We start from the raw sequence: 21,077 nt of genomic DNA on the forward strand, positions 1-21,077 counted from the left end.
TTGCCGTGGTGTATTTGCTGGCTCTGCTCTGAGCTTCCGTTTGCATGAGGTTATCCAAATTGGATCATCTTTTCTCCAATTGCTACCTGCCAGTGTGTGGTAAGCCAGTTTATGTCATTTCCCCGCTACTAGGCTGACATAATGCCTGAGGCTGTGTCTTTTTAAAAAATGGACTACAGACCAGACTAAAGATAGTTCCCCAGTTCCTCATCCTGATATTTTGCACAAGGCAAACAAAAGCTACCTCGATGACAGTGGTGACATCAGTCTTCCTTTGCTCCAGTCGTGTCATCTGTGTGCTCTGGAGAAACGCCAGGTTCAGATGTTTTCCGTCAGTCAGCCTCTCAGTGTTCGATGGGCACTCTTGTAGTTGGGCCCAGGGCTGGGCTCAGGGGGGTGGGAGGGATGCCAGAAAAGCAGAAGGCTTGCCCCTGCCCTTGAGCACCTAGCAGTTAATTTGGGGAAACAGGCCTAAGTGGATGAAACAGAGAAGCATGTGATCATGTGCTGACCTGTGGGATGTAGTGATAAAGGATTACCCGGACCTGGCGTAGTCTGTGGAAGTCAGGGAAGACTCGATTACGGCAGTGAAATTTTAATCGGAACTCAAAAGAGAAGAGTAAGATTTGGGTGGGCAGGGTCCTTGGCATTCTAACCGAGAGGAGAAACATGATTAAAAATTGATTGAAGTACTAGAGTAGATTTTTTTGTGTGAAGGGGAGAAATGGGAATTGAGAGGAAATGAAATAAAATTATGCAAGCCCTTTAAACCAGAAGAATGGATTTGTACTTTTGTTGTGGTGGGCATTAGCCGTTGGCGATTTGGCTTCAAGGTCTGTCACCTCTCAATGGCCACATCTTTCTTCTGACTTCTCTTCTTCGGGTACCAACTAAGTCAAGCTAACATCACCCCTCCTGCAGATTGCTCCAAGAGCCTTTTAACTAGTCTTCTCATTTCCTCTGTCTTGCCACCTTTCAATCCATTAATCACACTGTGGCCAGTTATATTTATATGTATATATTTAATATGTTTTTACTGATTTTTGGAGAGAAAGGAAGGGAGAGGGGGAGAAAGAGAAACAATGATCAGCTGCCTCCTGCCCACCCCCTACGGGGCCTCGAGCCCACACCTGGGCATGTGCCCTGACTGGGAATCAAACCAGCGACCTCTTGGTGCACAGGACAACGCTCAACCAACTGAGCCACACCAGCCAAGGTTTATTTATATTTTTAATGTAATCCTGGTTATATCACTCTCCAGTTTAAAATGCATCAGTGCTTCTAGTATAAATTCTAAAATCCTTAACTGACTCCCAAGGCCCTGCAGCAGCTGGCTCCTGCCTAACTTCTTCATCTAATGATGCTTTAAGCCCTCAGTTTGTGTGTGTTTGTTCTAGCTCTGTAGGCCTATCTCAGTGGCTCAAAGCCTGCAGCATCAATCTCTCTGGGCCTCTCCCCCACTCACCGTGGTGTCTCCTGCTGGGTTCATTGAGGTGAGTTCACTGAGGTGGTCAAGTCTTCCCTAGCTACCAGGCAAAGTTGGTTTCCACTGTTATATACACTCCTTTTGCCACCTAGCATAATTAGTTAATTGTCCATCTAATTATTTGTTTAACATGAATCCCACTAAACTGTCATTCCAGAAAGGGCCTCTGTTTTGGTCACCAAAGTCCCCTTCACCTAGCACTGTCCAGCTCACAGTAGGTACCATTAAATGTCTCTTTGAACTTAGGTGTGGAGACCATGTGGACAGGTACAGTCAACTCCCTCGATGCTCTATGAAGTCACCAGGGAAGTGTGCAGCTGGCCAAAACAGAGAACTGTTGATCAAGTGGAGTACATGAAAGTGGTCTTATGGGAGAGCCCACTATGGGTAGATTAGAAAGCCTTGAGCTTCCCGTAGACAGGCTTGAGAAATGAGTTGTACGGTGATTCAAGGGCAGCTTACAAGTTAGTCAGATTTGATTCATAAGAGTCATTTTCCAGAGACCAGACTCATACTCCTTTTTCCTCTTGACTCAGCACTCTCTCCTGATTGACAGTCTCATTTCCCTGTGCTCTCGATGGCCGCTGTGGACAGATCCAGCAGCCCCTTCCTCCTCATCTTAGGTGACTGTAATGGGTCTGCTAGCTTCTTCAAGGATGTGCCCCTGATTCCCTGAGCCATGGAGGTGTTAACTGGACTTTAGACGTAGGGGCATCAGAGAAACATTTTCTCTCTTCACCTCTCATGGAAAGTGCACCGAGGATGTGTATGCAGAAAAATGTTTTTCTTGCCCCGCGCCATCTCACCTCTCTCACTCTGAGCGTCTCCTCGGGCATTGTGGTCTAGGAATAGGAAGCAGATTCTGGGCCCCCACCCTTGCCCACATAGCTTTCGGCTTTGAATGGAATCAGGAAATCCTTTGGAACACCAAAAATATACAAGACTTATATCTATCAACAGCTATTCATTGTAACAAGGAAGGATTCAATAAACACTTATTGAATTCTAATTATGTGCCAAGCACTGTGCTAAATGCTGAGGTGATTACAAACAAAGGAGTGTGAGCCCATGATTCTTATCCACAAGGAATTCCAGTGTATTATAGCTGGAGAAATAAGAGGTCACAGCACACACTCAAAGGTAATTCACAGTACCAGGTCAGTGGTAAATACTCACTGCCGGGTGATGCTGTACATTTTATGGAAGTTCTAAGTTGGCAAGGCCATATCTAGATACGCTCACTGGTCGGGAGATTTTTAAAAAATGCAACAGAATAGAATTGAAACTATCTTAGAGCAACTCTCATAGTAAGGAAAGATTATATCGTGAAACTTGTTTCATTGGTGAGTTTATGGAGGTATTCAGAAGGTTTTACTGAAAAATGTATTTTATTGGTCAAAGTAAGAGAAATGGAATATACTGCTGTAGAATAGGTGTGACTTGTGCTTGCCTATGCTTTGGAAGGAAACATAAATGAATTGGAAGGACTGAATGCCAAAGGCAAGGGAAAATTAGGTTGGACAGTAAATTCAGAATAGATTGTGAAGGGTCGGTCTTGAATATCTGACCAAGAATTTTGGACTTTATTCTAGTTGGGAGCAGATACTACATCAAAACTTTATTTTAGGATTCTTAATCTGGCAGCAGAGTGGAAACAGGTTGGAAAAAGGACAAGTGGGTCAGAGAAAGCTATTACTGCATTTATCTAATAATGAGATACAAAGGCCAAGGACTAGGGTGGTTGCCCGAAAATGCAAAGGAAGGGACAGGTAGAAGAGACTGGGAGTATGGCGCTGACGTGAAAGGGATGCAGAATGAAAGAGAGGGAGATGTGGCTTTGTATTTATTTTAAAAGCGTCAATAAGTCTTGGAGTGAAAATGACCAAAGGGGGTTGAAAATGTTAGATTGGAATTTGGGACATGAAACCCAAAAATACAGACTTGGAAATCTTTGATTTTCAGGTGAAAATGAGTAAGTGTGATCTTCATAACCTTCTCCTCCCATGCTGAGGCCTTCTAAATCCTTCCTTCTCAGGAAGGAAGGAGTGCTGCCAAAGTTACTGAGAAAAACATGCCATGATCTCTGCCTTTCTAGAAATGATTCATCAAACCTGTGTGGCTTGGCTTACCCAGACCAACCTATGTGCATTGGAATATTAGTTATATATTTTTGTTTGCTTTCTTTGGGGGTACAAAATTATGTTGCCTTTATTTTTGTTTTCATTTTATTTAACTAGTTTCAACTCTCCATGTCTACAGTCTGCGGACCCTGGAAGAATTGTAACCACATGCTTTAGTCTGTTTTTAAGTAGCTAGAGAACAAAGTTGCCTGAATCAGTCACTTCAGACAAAAGCAGAAAATAATTGCTCTTAATAGCAATTGAAACACCTTATTGTGAGATGTACGTTTCAGCGTTTCAATTTTTAATATTAGGGTTGTCTCCTTTGTGCAGTAGCAAAGCAGTAGATTTTTATTTTCAGTATGGAGAGAACTATACTTTTCTCTGCAGGTGCAGGTATACTCCACTTAAATCCTCCATACATTCTAGAATCAGTAAATGAATGGGTTATATTTATGTCACAAAAAAGGAATCCTTATTTTATAAATGATTAAACTACATGAGAGCTATATTTAAAAGTTATGAAACTATATAAATTATGTGAACATTATTTAATATACAGAAATTTGCGTGTGACTTTAAAAAAATGTCTTTCATAACATAGAGCTTTGCATAAATACTATTTTTGTATAGCGTTGTGGAGCCCATTCAGAAAATGGGAGGAAGTTTCCTCTAATTTTTCCTTCCCACTTTGGGCAGCTGATACCTGTTTCTCCCTGCAGGGAACCATCTCTAAAGCAATAGAATTAACTTTTATCTTTAGTTTAACTAAAAGGATAGAGGTCCATTTTTAGAATTTGGGACTTAAATTTTTAATGCCACTAAGCTGTAGTAAAGTGCTACTTTTGTTTATTATGCAAATATTTTTTCATTTTAAGAAGAAACATTGTGATTTATAATGATTGCTGTAAGGGTCAGAGGAAAGATAAGAGAGTGACTAAGGAATTGTTTAGTAGAGTTGTGATATGTATTTTATTTTACTTGGCAGATTTTTTTTTCCCTCTGAAAATTAAATGGTGTTCACATTGGCTTTTACAGAAAATGGTGTTTATGATTGGAATTGTAAAGTAGGCACACTTAAAGGAAGGAGTTTTTCTTGGCTGAATTAGAATAAAGTGATATATAAATTATGAATGCCTTAAAGCTATATGAAATGCTTTCTCTGTCCAAAGTAATATATGTTTTTATTTATAAACTTGCATGCTACTGGTTGGATTTGTGGAAGACTAACAAACAGAAGTATGGATTTTAACATTGCAGTTTGTCTGCCTGTCCACCCAAAATCTGTAGAGGCCAAATGTGTGTGCATGTTTCTGTCTGACAGGCCCTATCCCCATTTCTCCTCAGGCCTGGGTGTCTGCGTTTGTGTCTTTCTTCCTCTTATGAGCAGTTACTTCTAGCGTAATGGGCAGTAGCAGCTTCAGCCGTTCCCAGGTTCAGGTCTCTCTTAGGGGAGCATGTGTGGGTCATGTGACTTTTTATTTTCTACATTCCCAGATAAGCAGCGTAAAATCTAGGGATAGGAGAAACTTGGCAAGATTGGATGGCGAAGCAAGTCCTTGAATGACTTTAAAATAATATTTTTAAACTTTTTCAAGAAGCTTATCAGTGTTTCGGTACTGCTTTTCACAGTACACAAAGGAGGGTACTGAGCTGATGTCATGTCTTCCTGTAGTGTAACCAATGTGGCGTGTGTGGGACAGCCCAGAGCTATGACAGGCGTGGATAAGGTGACTGTTTATTGTGTCAGCCATTTGTAACAAAAAGTTCACATAAACGAATTGGACTCTCCTTCTTAGATTTAGTTGGTAAGAGGAAAAGGAACATTTTAGACATATTTCAAAACTGAGTTGCTGATGAGGCCACAGATAGTTTTTCAAGGGTTTGAGGAAATCAGGCAGTGTCTCATCTGTTGTTAATTAATGAAACGAAACTGGGGTCACTAGAGTACAACAATGAATGAAAGGTCAGTGAATGGAAAAAGCTGTCAATGAAGGAGGATGTCAGCAGAGTGGAACATTGTCCTAGATAAAGATCAGGGGAAATGTGCCCTTTGGCTGAGGTCGAGTTTTCTGCAAGTGACTGGGAGCTGTGGTTGGGGACATTTCAAGACGGACTGAACACTAAGTGAATGCTCTGGTTTCAGCGGAATCTGTTAAATATTTTAAGGCTGTGCCAGTTTATGCTGGAGATTAGTTGAAAAGATTTGTAAAAAAATAAGGTTTCTTTTTTGTTTTATAATGTGTTTAACAGTGTGTTATTGCTGTTTTGTTTGCCTTTGGGGTTTTGTTTAGGGGCTGAATACGGGTTTCTTTCATTTATTGTTCTCTTAGAATTTTCTAGAGCCACACTCACGTTTGAGGCCCACTGAAGTTACAGTAACTTAGGATCACTGTACTGATTAATTAATGGTGGAGCTGGGCCTGGGACAGCCGCAGCTGGCTGACTCTCAGGTTATGACTGTTGCAGAATTGCATCCTCTCTGAAAGTTTTCCTGAGGGTGGCCCGAAGCCATCGATACAGAGCTTCAGCTTTACTACCAGCTTGCAAACGGTGATCTTGAATCAACCAGTGACTCTGTTTATGTTTCAGCTAGTTCATGTGTCTCTGGTCATGTCAGACCTCCTTCCCCTTTTCCTCTGTCATTGGAGCTTTGGAACCATACGGCTTTGGGGAAGCAAGGCTCTTCCATCAGTTTGGGAGAGGCCCATGTCATTTTTAGCCTGGTATTGAGACTTGGTAGGGCCTGGCATGTGAGGGGAGGACTCTGTGTGTGTCAGCAAGGCTGTCTCACATCCTAGAGAGAGTGATTCGTAATATTTAGTATTGCTATATAGCACAGCAATTGAGGGTACAGTCTTGAGCCAGACTGCTGAGGCTCGTGTCCTAGCTCTGCCAGTTAGCGTCCTCTGTCTTTCTGGAACTCTTTTTTAAATCTGTAAAATGGGAATAACTACAGCACCTACCTCTTGTAAAGACTGAATAAATACTTGTAAGATGCTTAGAGCAATGCTTGTCACATAGTAAATGTCCGATAATTCTTTGGTAACCTACATTACTTATAAGTATGATTTCTTATACATTTAAAATGGAATTCAGGCCAAGTTTCCTTGGATTGTCTGGTTTTTCTTTTCTCTGAGACCATTTATTGGAATATTGTCTTGCTGGATTTAAATGAGAGAGACCATCCCATGAACTGTTTGGAGCCAGAATTTAAGAAAGAAAGAAAGAGAGAGAGAAAGAGAGAAAGAGAGAATGAAAGAGAAAGAAAGAAAACTTTTTTAGAGAAATACCAGACCCACAGAAGTTAAAAGAAGTTAAAATTTAAACTCACTGTTAAATTATAATCTAAATAGTGCCGTCAGTTATTTTGCTGGGGAGCTGTAAGGTAAGCAAAGAATGATGAGACTCTTTAACATTTGTTACAAGAACTACTTTGGGGGTGGGGAACCTCACGTTAAATAACTATATTATGCAATTAGGCTGAAAAGGAACAAAACAGTAATAGGGAAACAAAATTATAAATCCTAAACAGTGACACTCATCTATGCCAGTGTTGGCTGTCCCTTTTTTTTGAGATTGTCTGTGGGTTATACTTGCAGGTATAGGAATTCTAGTTGACTCTATTTCAGTAATTGCAATGGCCCTAGTATGGTGTTTCCTTAAGTATGAGTTCCATTAGTTTTTTATTCATTTTAGGAGGGGGAATGACTGGGAGAATTCCATGACCAAATAAGTTTGGGAAACTATTTGAGTTCAATGAAATTAAACTAGTTTCTTTGGAGATACTTTTTGCAGCCTTTAATATGCTAATGTGTGCTGTGACACTCCCAGGGACATGTGATATGCTGTATTTTTCTTACTTTTTGGACCAATATCTCGTTTGTCGACTTCCTGCAGGACACTAGTGCTCTGGAGCACACTTTGGGAAATGTAACCTTAGAAGCACTGCTTTTTTTTTCTCCACCTTGTGTCTCTGGTGAATCCTAACAAGGTGAAGCTAAACAACTAGCTGTACATAAAGGTTGGAGGAAGGCCTTGCGGATGAGGCTTGGTCCTTAAATGTATGATTATTATTATATTGAAATAATCATCACTGATACCTGTAGGGTGCTTACTATGTGCCAAGCACTACGTCCTTAAATGTGTTAACTAATTTAATGTTTTCAACACTCTATGAGATAGGTATGGTCATCATCCCTGTTTACAGTTGAGGAGGCTAATAGCCAGAGGGCTTCAATCACTTGCCCAAGTCAGGCAACAAGAAAGGGGTGAAGCCAGGATATGAACTTGGGTATAAGAGCCTGCTGGTCTTACTTTCTCTGCTTCACGATCGTATATATGGTTTTTTGAGGCTTGTACGTGCGGTTTGTATGCTGTGTGTACCTGCATGGGGTGGGGTGGTGGCCGTGGTACTCTTGGATGAAAGAAGAGTATGAAAGTGTGGAAGAATGAGTTTTGTGTAGCTGGAGGTCATGGTTGGAAATGGTAAGAAATGAAACCATGAAACTGTACAGGTACAGATCCTGAGGGCCTCGTCTGTCACACAAAGGAATCTGGGATTTGTATAACGGAGCCCTTTACTCTTTGCGTCAGGTTGCCTTAACAACTGGTAAGCAAACTGCTAGGAGCAAAACAGTCCAGACACTCAGTCAGGTGGGAGGCTAGGAATGCACACTTTCACATTTTCCAGGTGGCCTCGTTGTCACTGACTCCTGCCATCCTACCTTGCTGTGCTGTGGAACCTATACCTAACACAGACGATAGACACAGGAGTCTAGCAGATTATTCTTGAGTTGAACATAGTATAGGATATAATGAGGGGTGGCGCTCTCTCCCTCTCCCTGGACTTCTGAGTTTTGAGAGCATATTTTGTATGCCTTCTAGAAGCGGACTAAACACTAAGAATGTAACTGAAGGAGACGGGTTTATGAATCTTATAAATATTTAATGAGAATTTAAGATCTTGTTTAAGGCTTGATTGAAGAGGTAAAAGTGAGGCTGCCCTGTCTTCTAATAAGACTTAACATGTTGATTGTTTTTAATTAAATAGTATTAAAATATGCAAGCCTTCTCTATGATCCAGATATCTTCAGTTCCTGAGTCTGAACTTAGTATTGAGGGTTTGGATAGCAAGAAATTTACCTGAAAATTTATCGGAATCTATTTGGTTCCTTGATTTGGCTTTGGATAGCAAGGAATCATTAGATTGGAAAACCCAGCGAAGATCTTATACATTCTTTCTTTTCCCAGAGGAGGTGAGGGTGCCGCCTATGGCTGGACAGATTTCTCTTCATTAGGAATTGGCAAGATTGTGGCTTAATGAAGGTCACAGAGCAGATAATTAATTATAAGAACAGGACTAGGAAAAAAATGAATTCATCTGAGTCCAGGCATAGTGCCACAAGGCCGCCCTGTGTCCTAGCCAGTTAGGGTCTGTCAGCACTTCTTTATAGTGCTCAGCAAAATGAACAGGAGACCCCAGGAATCAGTGGTAACTATGAAAACCTTGACTAAGTGCCCAGGGAATCCCAAGGATTTGACATAGACAGTATTTGTAAGAATAGAGCTGAGGATGTGTCTGATACCTTTGCAATAAAAAACCTGTACAGTAGGAAGATTTAAACTTACTTCCAGAAATAATTTTTAACTTGATCAATTTTATTTTGAAGAAATGTCATCTGGCCCCAGTTCACATTTTGTTCCTGTGAGTAATTGTCTTGCCTTGGTTATTTGCTACTTACCTTAAGTCCTCTTTACACTGCACAAAAAGCATCCACGTGGAGAGTGGGAAGTGGGGAGAAAATGCTGCGGGATATGTGGAAGTGGAGAGAGTGAGGAAGCTAAGTCATCTTCAGTGCCTTTGAGGCTTGCATATTCCTGCTGTTGCCCCAAAAGCCAAGACTTGGCGCTGGATGGTGTGTCAGACCTAACAGTTAGCCATGCAGAGGAATAGGTGCGAGTGTTTCCACCTGTGTAGATGGGATTTGATTTTTCTTTTTCTTTTTTTAAATTTACTGCCCGGCTAGTGTGGCTCAGTGGTTGAGCATCGACCTATGATCCAGGCATTTGCAATTCGATTCCCACTCAGGGCACATGCCAGGGTTGCAGGCTTGACCCCCAGTAGGAGGCGTGCAGGAGGCAGCCAATCAGTGACATTCTCTCTTCCTCTCCCTTCCTCTCTCTGAAATCAATAAAGACATATTTTTTAAAAAATTACTTATTTATAAATTACATGTACTGCTATACTTATATATTATGAAAATTATAAAACATAAGATTTGAAATCAGAAATGACAAGATAAAAATATCTTTTTCCTAATACTTTCTCCTTTTTTATTTTTAAATTACAGTTTACATTCAGTATTATTTTGCATTAGTTTCAGTTGTGCAGCATTTGATTTTTCTTTTTAAACAGTTTTGTTTGAGTAGTTTGCAGAGGCTGATTTCTGTCTTTGTGCATGGCATAATTTTATACTGTTTATCCTTAGGTGGGTTTGCTGAGTTCTCCCGTTGTTTCCCTGGCCTCTGTGAAGGAAAATCCACTCTAGTTCCTACCTGCATTTCTCAGCCTTGCTTACCGGTTGCCAACACTGGGCCAACCCGAATTCTTCCCAATCTTTACCTTGGCTGCCAGCGAGATGTCCTCAACAAGGTGGGTGCTTTGAAAATGTCCTCATTGCAGGGTTTATTGTTAGCAGCTGGAGAAACAGCGGTTTCCCATTCGCTGTCGTTTCAGACACACCTGGCTTCCAGAAAGGAAGTACACCCTTCTCAGGGTGACTCCCGGCGGCAAGCACTTACATCATCTTTTGGAGTGCTGCTTTGTTTGATGTAAATGATTGCCATAGGAAATGCAAACTGTTGTCATATTTGTTTGTTCCTCATAGGTCCAAGAGACCTGAAATAGGACAAGATTTTTCACAAATTTAGCTTTATTTTCTCAGTGTATTCGTTTTTCTATTTTAATAGTTGGGCACACTGGGAAAGGCTAGTACTTCCTAACGTCACATTCAGAAATGTACTTGTTTACTGCAGCATACTAGAAAGGGGCTTGGGGTGGGCTTGGATTGAGGAAGGACACTGTGGTGATCGCTGGCTGGAGGAGCAAGAGAGGTGGTAGATAGATGGCGAGGATAGGGACAAGAGTGTGCACTGCAGGCCGCACTGTCTGAGGCCCATTGGAGTAGTTTGGCTGAGAAAGAAGAGGGAACTGCATGCATGGATTCTTGCTGGAAAGGATGTGGGCTGTACTGAACAAGGCATGCCCAACAGAGGAGCCCAAGTTGAGGCTGTTGTATGCAATGGTACAAACATAACAGTAGTAGAAAATTGGTCTCCACAGCTTATATCTTCTTAACCAGTAGTGGTAGAAAACAGTGCTCCAGGTGCCCAGGTAAATGATTTTTCTCTAAAACCTCTAAGTTACATCACCGTTAATTGAAAAAGCAATCAAAGATATTCATTCAGATGTTAGCTGTTTACAAGTGCTGCTTTCCTATATGAAGGCAGAACCTTAACGTCTCCTTGAGGAACTGAAAGAATCCAGCCAACTGTAAAAGAAGCGTCCAGGTTGGCTTCCTTTAGCATGGGGAAAGCTAGGCTTTCCAGGGGGGAAAAATACTCTGTCTTGGGCAGCAATGTGGCATTCCATTGTTGATTTCATTTTTTGTTCTCAAAACTCCTGCCTCTTTAAAATTTTACCTTGCCACTGTTGCTAATCTGTCAGCTCTTACTGTGAGATCTGCCTGCTTGAAATTTAATAGCTTCTGCTTGTACTAAGCCTTTCTGGTGAGGTCACAATGCTTTTGAGCATGTGATGCTTATTAATTCTCTTAGAGATAAGCAAACTATGTCACGGAAAGCAAAATTAATTTCCTAAAGTCACATACCTCCCTAGGGCAGAGCTGGAGATGCTTTATTTAATCTTCAGATCGGAAAATAAACTAACAGAAAATTCCTAGTTAGGGATCCTGTCCACAAGCACCCCAGTAAAACTCAACCAGCCAACCAGCAGGTAATTTCACAAATAATTGTGTTGCCGATCATTTTAGTTGCCTTTGACCCTTTAGTTACCTTTGACTCTAAATTAAATGTCACATTCATTTTGCTACATACCTTTTCTGGGTTTAACAAATGTGTAAGTTAATTATGTGAGTGCCCCCAAAGTGAGGACAGTTAAACTGGAACCTGGAGTTGAGGACAGGGAAGCAGTTTTCTCACTTTAACTGGCTTCTAAATATATGCTGAAGTGGATACATACGTAGATCCACTGAGAGGAAGTGGCTGTAGGAAGTTCATGGATAAAACTGCTTGAGCAGGGAGTTATTAGCTGCTTTATTAAAACACCTGTGACTAGGGAGTGGTGAGAAATAAGAATGCACTGTAGGCTGGACAGCTTTGAAAGTGGTGCATAGAAATTTATATCTAACTTCGAGATTCATTGTTGAGAAGAATCTTAGTGCCGAAGGGGATTTCAGAGATCATTTAGTTGTTATCCTTCACTCAATAAATGAGTAAATTGATATTCCACAAATGTCAAATGAATTCCCCATGATGAGTTTTAGAACCAGATTTGTCTCTATTTCACAGACAGCATAAACTGATTTCCTTCTCAACTCTCTGATTTAAACTTTCCAGGAGAAATAGTATATGCTTCTTGAAGTTCTTAAGATGAAGATTTTATAATCTTTCCTAATATAGTACATTCCTTTTGATTAAAATTTAAAGTCTTTAAAAACAGCACCCAAAAGGCCACTAATTAGTCTTTAAAAAAAAAAAGTGACAACAAAAGCATGTTAAAAGCATGGCAGAGATTGAACTCAAACCCAGGCTACTGTGGCTTTAAGTCCTGTGTTTATAGAAGAACACCAGCAGTACCCATCTTCTGGAAGATGGAATTTTCTATAATAGGCTGTTATGGAGGACTGACAGATTTTCTTTCCTGCTTTTTCCGTATCATGTTTTATACCAGCATTGCTCAGGAGAAATGTAATGCAAGCCACATACGTAACTTAAAGTTTTCCAGTAGCCTTATTAAAAAAGGAAACAGGTGAAATTAATTTTAATAACATTTTGATCACAACATATTTAGAATGTTGTTTAAACACGTAATCTAAGAATTATTGAGATATTTTGCATTTTTTTGGTATTAAGTCTTTGAAATCGGGTGTGTATTTTATGGTTACCGCACATCTCAATGTCGACGAGCCGCATCTCAGGTGCTCAGTAGCCGTGTGTGGCTTGTGGCTGCCATACTGGACAGTGCAGGTCAATGCTCTCAGCCGTATTAATTTTACTTACGTTTCAAAGACATGGCTCTGTGTAAAAGGCCATAAGAAGTCATTGGTAGCAAAAAGAATACGTTTATTTTCCTTTGCCCTCACAATTGTCCTTTTGTTTCTCACAATCTGTTCTTTACCCTCTAGTCTTTGTACTGGAGTTGGAACGGGAACAGCTGATTGTACTAAAAGTAGTTTGCTGATGTCCAGTTCACATCTGAACTGAGTGGGATTTGAGCAAGAACCTCTAGTTACTATGTGAAAGACAAAAGATCTTAATCGTTTTTCTCCCTTATCACTTAAAATTTCAAATAGGGACTTTTGTTTCACACATAAATACACAAAATGTATGACGGAATTACCTATTTCGAGTGGTTACTGAGCCAGAGCTATACCTGTGGTGAGCCACTCAGCCTCTTCTGCTGCCCCCTCATTCCGTTTTAAACTACCTGCTACCAGCATTCTTTGTGTAGCCTCTGATTTCAGTCCTTTGCCGTGCAAAACTGGTGTCACTATGCTGCTTATTCTGCCTGCCACAAGGACTACTGCTATTTTCTCTGTTGTTTTCTTATAAGGGTTAGGTAATAGCCTAGACACAGTATAGCCAAATGCTGCTTTTCTGGTTTCCGTATGATGTAGGAAAACAAAGGTCTTCAGAATTTTCAGTAAAGATGCAGTTTTCATTCAGTGTCCACTAATATATAGAACACCACACAGTGTGCAAGTGGGTTAGACAAGACCTGTTCACAAAACAATAATTCATGAGACAAGGTGATTGACAGTGTAATTCCCGACACTGAGGCAGTGAGACAGTGACTGGGAGCCAGCTTTGGAGGTGAGCATTTTGTCATCCCAGGTCTCCACCTTACCAGCCACATCACTTTAGCTAAGTTACTAAACCTTGGTTTCTTCACCTACGAACCGTAGTGGTTCCTGCCTCTTACTGTCCATGTGAGGTTCAAATGAAATGACACATGCTAAGTACAGTGCCTGGTTTATAGGGATACTCATTAGTGTCATCACGAGGTCTTTATACCAGATGCCAGGGTGAGTGGTACACACAGTGGGTATGGTTAGTTAAGGAAGGCTAGATGGAAAAGTAGGAGTTAAGGTCAATCTTGAAGGCAAAAGGAGTGGCTAATGCAAAGTTATTCATTGAATTGACTTCCAAAAGAAAAATTACAATTCCATTATCTAGAATTGCAGTGCCCATGGTGATTTAGTGGGGTCTCTATTTCCAGCCTAGCTGAACATGGGAGACCTGACCAAATAGAACAGTTCTATTAAGACTATATATTAATTTGTATTCTTTATATTACTCCACAGTCTATCAACAGATCATAGAGCCCATATTTAAAAATTAGTTCAACTACAGGGGAAAGTTTATTTCATGGTTTAGGAGAAAGAAACTTTTAATGGGGAAAAAATAGTGCATGAAAATCATAATAATAAAATTTAGGTTTATTTTTGACTCACAAATATTATTTTTAGAAGTTTTCTTAATTTTATATTGAGACAAGAATCCATTTTTTAAAATTCTTAGGGGGTAATCTCTTCTACTTTACCCCACAGACCCTTTTTTATATCCAGCCTGCTACATTCAGTGTAATTTCCTTCTTAAGGCCAATTAGGAGAAAGGTCAGTTTGAATTAGTGAAAAATATACATTATAGGCTCTCTGGGGGAGGAAGGCAACAGCTTTATTGAGATATAATTCATATGCCATATGATTTATAAGCTTTTTTATCAAAATATAATTGACATATAGCATTGTATGATCACCTGTTTTACAGGTGAGAAACTAAAGCCAAGGGAGGTTAGGTAACCTACACAAGATCATCCAGGTAATGAAGAGTAACGTGCTAAGCTGTGCTCTGGTTTTCCTGGGGCCAGTAGCCATGTATTTTTCATTATTCCACACTACACTGAGTTCATCCACAGTAACAGATGGGAAAATGGAGTATATCGGTACATGTGCTGGTGGAAGGGTAAATGTGGTAGCAGAAGTTTATTGAAATTTGCTTCTGATTGTTTCCATTTTTTTAGTGTAGTAGAAAACAAGTTCAGCTGTCAGCTGAGAGGGCCTATAGAGAGTTTGGAAAGAAAGGGAAAGGGTGGAATGGCGTCTGGGAGAGGGAGAAAGTGAACAAACTAGGGAAATAGAATGGTTGCTGAGGAGCAATGAGTTCAAAGTGAGATCCGGCAGTGTAGCTGAGCATTTTCCTCCGGCCATGTCCAGCACGTGGATTTGCAGGTGTAGACAGGAGGAGAATTAGATTTAACCAGGGTTGTAATCTTGCCATGTGCATGTGAAGAAGCAACAGTGGGACAAAGGAATTGAAGGTGAAAGCAACAGAGCAATTGTAATGATTGACCACAGAATTTAAGCTGGGCAAGAAAGGAAGCAGAAACACATGAGGATGAAGTTACAGAGAAAAAAGGGGTAGAATCAACAGATGTAAGTCTTGGGGAGATTGAAAGATTCCAGGAGTAGTGGGAGAGAGTAAGCTGGGAGGAGGGAGGAGTCCAAGAGTGGGTTTTGTGAGGTTGAGATTGGGGGGGGTTAATGGTTATTGGTAATGGCAGAGACCACACTAGGTCTCCTGGGAGTGAGTGGTTAAGGGGAGGAGTTCAAAGGACTGAGAGGCCATGGTGTTGAAAGGATATTTGAAGACCAGAGAAGAGAGATTATTTTATCAGTAGAAACTGTGTATTAGCAGACTTCACACAAAGTTGAGCTAAATATTAGTATAAGATGACTGCTCTCTGAGAGCTTCAAGATTATGATGCTTAATTATGAAACACAGTAATATTCAGTTGTGTATGTTTTACACAATATACTGAAACAAAGCTGAATGAATAACATAAATATCTTTATAATTTAGGAAGAAGTCATTGTCCTCCGCCTATGAATAAAAACAATCATTATTTTATAACAGTTAGACTCATTCTTCATAACTGTGGTTGCATCGCAGTTCCGTTGTCAGAAACATTGACACGGATGCCCTCGCAGCCGCTCATATGCAATAAGAATGATCAGGGGAGCAGGTTAATAAATAGTTATGTGAAACTTCAGCAGAAACCTGAACCGACTTCAGAGATGCACTGACATCACCTGGTGCCCTCAGCAGGTGAATGCCTGCCTCCTGGCCTGCGGTGGGCCCTGGCTACAGCACGTCTTCTTCCACCACTACCAGGAGGCAGTTGTGTCTGCTCATAAACCTGTTTAGGCCAGTGTGCTTGTTACTATAATTATGTACATTAATTAAAACATTACATACACCAATGAAGTATGAATGAGGGAAGAGAATTGTTTTCCTGTGACCAGAGTGAAATGCCTTCGAAAGATTCAGGAAAGACAAATTGCTCTACATTTTTTTTGTCTAACTAGGTGGGAGGAAGGCAACTGTAAAATGTTTAGGGGACAGTCATAATCTAGAAGGATGCTGTTCTGATAATGTTTCACAAGTTCTTGCCCATTAAGGAAGTAGAAACATAAGTGGTAGATGCATTTGGTTCTGATTTGCTCAAGAGCTCCATTAAGCTAACCTATACAAATAAGTGCCGTGGTCCTGCACCAGAAGTTAGCAAATTAATTCACATTTATTTGTTCTGAGTTAAAATGTTTCAAGTCCATATATATCATTTTAACAATATTCTCCTTTAAGTGAATTTTTCACAGAAGTAGTAACTACCAAGCCAGATTGAGAGGGTACTTATTTATGGTATTTAATTCAGTAGCCAAATCATGTTTAAATTTAATATGGTATGACATTTTAGGATTTTTGCTTGCTTTTTGTTTTTAAAATGGACCATGTTTAATTTATTAAGTCCAATCTTATTACAGAAAGAATTTCAGGTAGCAGCTGGGTAATTGATTTAATAAACAGATTTTCTATAAGTAAAATTTTTATAAATCAAGTGAAATTATTCCATTTTTTCTCATTTTGTGTTTAAATTATCACTCAATTTCAACATATTAATGTCTTTCCCTTCCCCCTTGGTCAGTTATCTAAAACAAAGCTACTGTTTAAATGCACCTTCTATGGTACATTGTTTTGTAAGTGAAGAATACTTTTGAGATATAAACAGTGTTGTAAGCCTGGATTATTGATGTTTCCTAAATGAGGTCAGAACCACCCCCTTTCCGTGTTTCCTTTCTTTCTGCCATAGCAGCACATTTGTGGTTTGGTGATGGCATCCATCAGGGGGGACGGGACAATGAACGTGCATGGTGATAGCCAGTCACCCACCCGCCACAGCAGATCCCAGTGTTAACATGGCAGAAAGACCAGCACTATGATGCCTGCTAACTGCTCTTGAGGCGACAGTAGTGAGGAGAGAGGGCAAATAAGACTTGGATAAATCTTCCCAAATAGCCATCTGTTCTTACATGGGAGATATGGTAGAAGGTGATCTCAGTGTAGAAAAACAGCTGTGACCTTTGCTAATGTACCAAAGTGTAAAGGCTGTAGTGGTAAATGCCACTAAGATCCTCACAGCCTCACAGAAGCATGCGAGACCGTCGCAAGACTGGCTCAACCCGGCGGAACGCTGGTCTCTGTAAGAAGCTCGCCTCATCTCACAGCTGAGATAGGGTTGCATACATGATCTGGAGTTGTTAAATCCTTTTATGTAAAATAAAATACATTTATTGTGCCAAATATGGTAAAGGAAGGGATCAGGGAATTGGGTAAAAAAGGAAGAAAACTACCAATTGTCTTTCAGGTCGTTGGAAAAGATTTGTAGAGGAGGTAGCATTACAAGGAAAGGCAGAAGTGACCAGAATTGCTTGTGAGAGAATTACTTCAGGCTTAGAGCATTTCCTGAGAGGCAGCAGCGGATGACTAAATGAAGCGGGTTGTAGAGGCTTGCCTGGAAAATGGTAGACAGGTGTCAGTTGAAGAAACATGTATTGAATGCAGCTCTGTACCTGGTGCTGAGGGTAGAAAAACAAGCAAGAATCAGTCCAAGATCCCACTACTTCACTACTTAATAGGAGAGACAAGAATTATCTGCTAATTATAACATAGTATGCTTTACTAATGATGTGGGCAAAGTACTTTGGAAGGACAGAGAATGTAATGGTTAATTATGCAGCATGGGAAAGAGTTCATAGCAAGGTTAATTTGAACGAAGTAGGAAGAGTGGAAGAGAGTCATCAGGAAGAGGAACATGGCCTGCTGAGCACAGGAGCAGTGTGAGCACAGCATGGAAGGGTGGGTGTATGTGTGATGGTGGGGGACTCGGAGGTTGTGCAGGCCCTGGAACGGCCAGTCTAGAGACACAATGAAATTAAAAATGTGGATAAAGCACTAAGCCCATGGTAATTATAAGAAAGATTACTCTGGTGTTTGTTCAGTTTCTGGTTTGGAGAGGAAAACACTGTAAACTTCAAGAGCTCCCTGGTGGCTTTTACGTGATCATGATGAGGACTGACCACTGAGCAGTAGTGACTGAGAATAGAGAGAAGATAAACGGGAGGTGACACCAAACGGATCTAGCACTGTTTATTTGGATGTGAGCGTTGTGAGAAGGAAGAGGAATGAAATGATCCTGTTTTCTAGCTCAAGTATCTGGGTGCATTTGATTACCATAAACCAATTTTAGATTACAGAGGAAACGGGAACTTGGGGCAGAGAAGGGAAGAGATAATGTGTTGAGCTTCTGACATTTTGGGTTTGAAGAGCCCAAGGAACATCCAAACAGAGATATCCAGTAGATGGTTGGAAATATGGGTTAGAAATTGAAGAGGGTGTGTATACTTAAGAATCATCAGGATGTACAGTTGAAAATTAAACCTATGAAAATAGATTCAGCCTTTAAAATGAATATTTAGAGTGAGAAGACTGCCTAGAACTCTATCTTAGAGAACAACCAGCATGTTCAGTTTGGGAAGAAAATATTCTTCTTATATGTACATATATTCTAAAGCCATCGTAAACTGTTGTGGTTTTATTTTGTATTCTTTGTTCTAGTTCTCTCTATAGTAACGAAGTAATTGAGAGTTGACTATGTTAATGATGAATGATCTTCAAGCATACTATTTTAAACAGCCATTTTTGTCCTTGAAAGAAAATTCTATTTTTAGCTTAAGTCTATAAATGTCACTGTGTTGGTTTTTGGGTTTCACCTATTGAATGAACTCTGACCAGTTCTAGTAAACTAGTATTAAACAAATTCTGATTATTTCAAAGAAACTAGTAATTTTTATTATTAGTTATACTTTACTCTTTGAAGATGATTGTGCTAGTATGTTATTAGTCATTTTAATTGCTCTTTCCTTCCATAGGAGCTGATGCAACAGAATGGGATTGGTTATGTGTTAAACGCCAGCAATACCTGCCCAAAGCCTGACTTCATCCCTGAGTCTCACTTCCTGCGAGTGCCTGTGAATGATAGCTTTTGTGAGAAAATTTTGCCCTGGTTGGACAGATCCGTAGATTTCATTGGTAAGTAGCTCAAGTAATATTACAGTCCTTTGGATTATAGTTCTCATGTATAGTGTACCCCCTCCCTCTATCCCCTTTTTTTCTTTAGAGAAAATAAGCCTGTTTCAGAGATTTCAAAAGTCTGAAAACACATGATGCTGCTTATCTCACTTAGTGGACAGGGTGACGTGTGGGTGCCATGCTCTCCCCAAGGGACTGGCCTTGTGACATTTTAGCTAACTGAACAGTCCCATGGGAAGCCTGATAGGATCTGTGTGTATTTGCAAGTGTTTGAAAATCAATTAAACTTTTGGGGTTACATTTCTTATCCACTTTTTCAAAACCTATAAAATACTGTTGGAAACTTTGGTGGCTTTCCTTGAACTGTTTTTGCCTTGCTACTATGTTTTTTCTTAGAGAAAAGTCAAATCCTGTAAAGATAAATCCCTTTACATTTAAAGTCTTTATGTCACAAGATTTCTAAGCCTCATTCTCTGTGCCAGTAATTTCAAGTAGTGTTGGAGCTAATAAATCCCCCCCCCCACACACACACACTGTTGCTCATTTCTTTGGCATTAGTTGTGACAGGATCTCATCTGTCCCATACTGTCAGTCCTGGAGCCGCCCCTCCCACCCCACCCCAACTCCTAGCTTCAGGTGCTATGGTGCCATTTTGTTCTGAGGGATCAAGTCTGCTGGTAGTCCGTTGGAGATGTGTATTTTCAGTGGGGTTCTAGTGGAGAGGTGAGCAGAGGAGAAACATTGCCAGCTCTCGAGCAGCATAGCAGGGTTGACTCTTGGTGTTCCAGATGAGGAGTGTTTGTTGTTGTTTTTCCCCAAAGTACATAAATTTGAGCACTCTAATCCATAATTAAATATTCTGAATTGGTTACTGTAATTTAAAAAAATAGTTTCCCTTTAAAAAGTGAAATTGTGTAAATTAAGCCTCTATTATATACTTTCATCTGTGAGAGAAATTTTCAAGAACTTTGGTTAATTCTGAAACAGTTCTCTTTTTTTTTTAAGATTCTAGATTGCCAAGAGTTTTCATCTTTAATTAGGATACATTAATATAACCAGAAACAAAACTCCCAAAATTAATCCCCCCCATTATACTTCTAAGAAATATTCAGCATATCATTTAGGTTTTGCCTCTTTAAAAGATAACTATAGGTAATGTGCTCATTGCCTGTCACATTGATCCAGAGACATTTGGTTCTAATTTCAGCTAAAAGTACAATTTCAGAACCTGATTCTGTTAAGTCATGACAATGTCTAAGCTTTAGGAGGGCTAATGGAAAAGAGAATATGAATAGCTTGCCCTCAACTTATTTCCATCTTTCATGGGATATATCGGTGTCATCCTGCCACTTTTAATTCATACAAAAGGAACTTCACCATGTTCCAAGCTGGATAAATACACACACACATACATAATGTAATTTATTTGTAGTACCTAAAAATATTTTCACTTGTTTGACCCTATACTAGGGCCACCATCCTATCCCATCCAGTAATTCAGGGCAAACTCTCCAGCCCAGCTCTGGAATCTGGCCCTCGTTCACTGTGGTTGCTAGTCTTCTCCGTGGTATTTTTAAGCCATGGTCAGTCATGGCAAGTATATAACAACACACCCTTATACCAGGAGTTAATAACTTACAGGCTCCTCGGTATTTTTTTTTCTTTTTATTATTTAAATTTCAGTAAGTTTCTGGGCTTCTTGGGAGGCCTCAGGTTTTCATGGAGTTTGATCTGTATTT

General features: G+C 40.1%; 1 protein-coding gene across 6 annotated transcripts in view; it reads left to right on the forward strand.

Moving 5' to 3' along the window:
• The window catches only part of DUSP16 (dual specificity phosphatase 16), a 147,272-nt gene that overhangs the window by 117,105 nt on the left and 9,090 nt on the right, over nt 1–21,077 (forward strand). For all 6 annotated transcript variants that reach the window (XM_081131053.1, XM_081131054.1, XM_081131051.1 and 3 more), the window contains 2 exons: nt 10,098–10,261; nt 19,179–19,338. In XM_081131053.1, the coding sequence (XP_080987179.1) occupies nt 10,098–10,261; nt 19,179–19,338 (324 nt within the window). The remainder of the gene's footprint in view (nt 1–10,097; nt 10,262–19,178; nt 19,339–21,077) is intronic.

This window comes from Miniopterus schreibersii, assembly GCF_964146895.1.
Source record: "Miniopterus schreibersii genome assembly, chromosome: 2".
Lineage (NCBI taxonomy): Eukaryota > Metazoa > Chordata > Mammalia > Chiroptera > Miniopteridae > Miniopterus > Miniopterus schreibersii.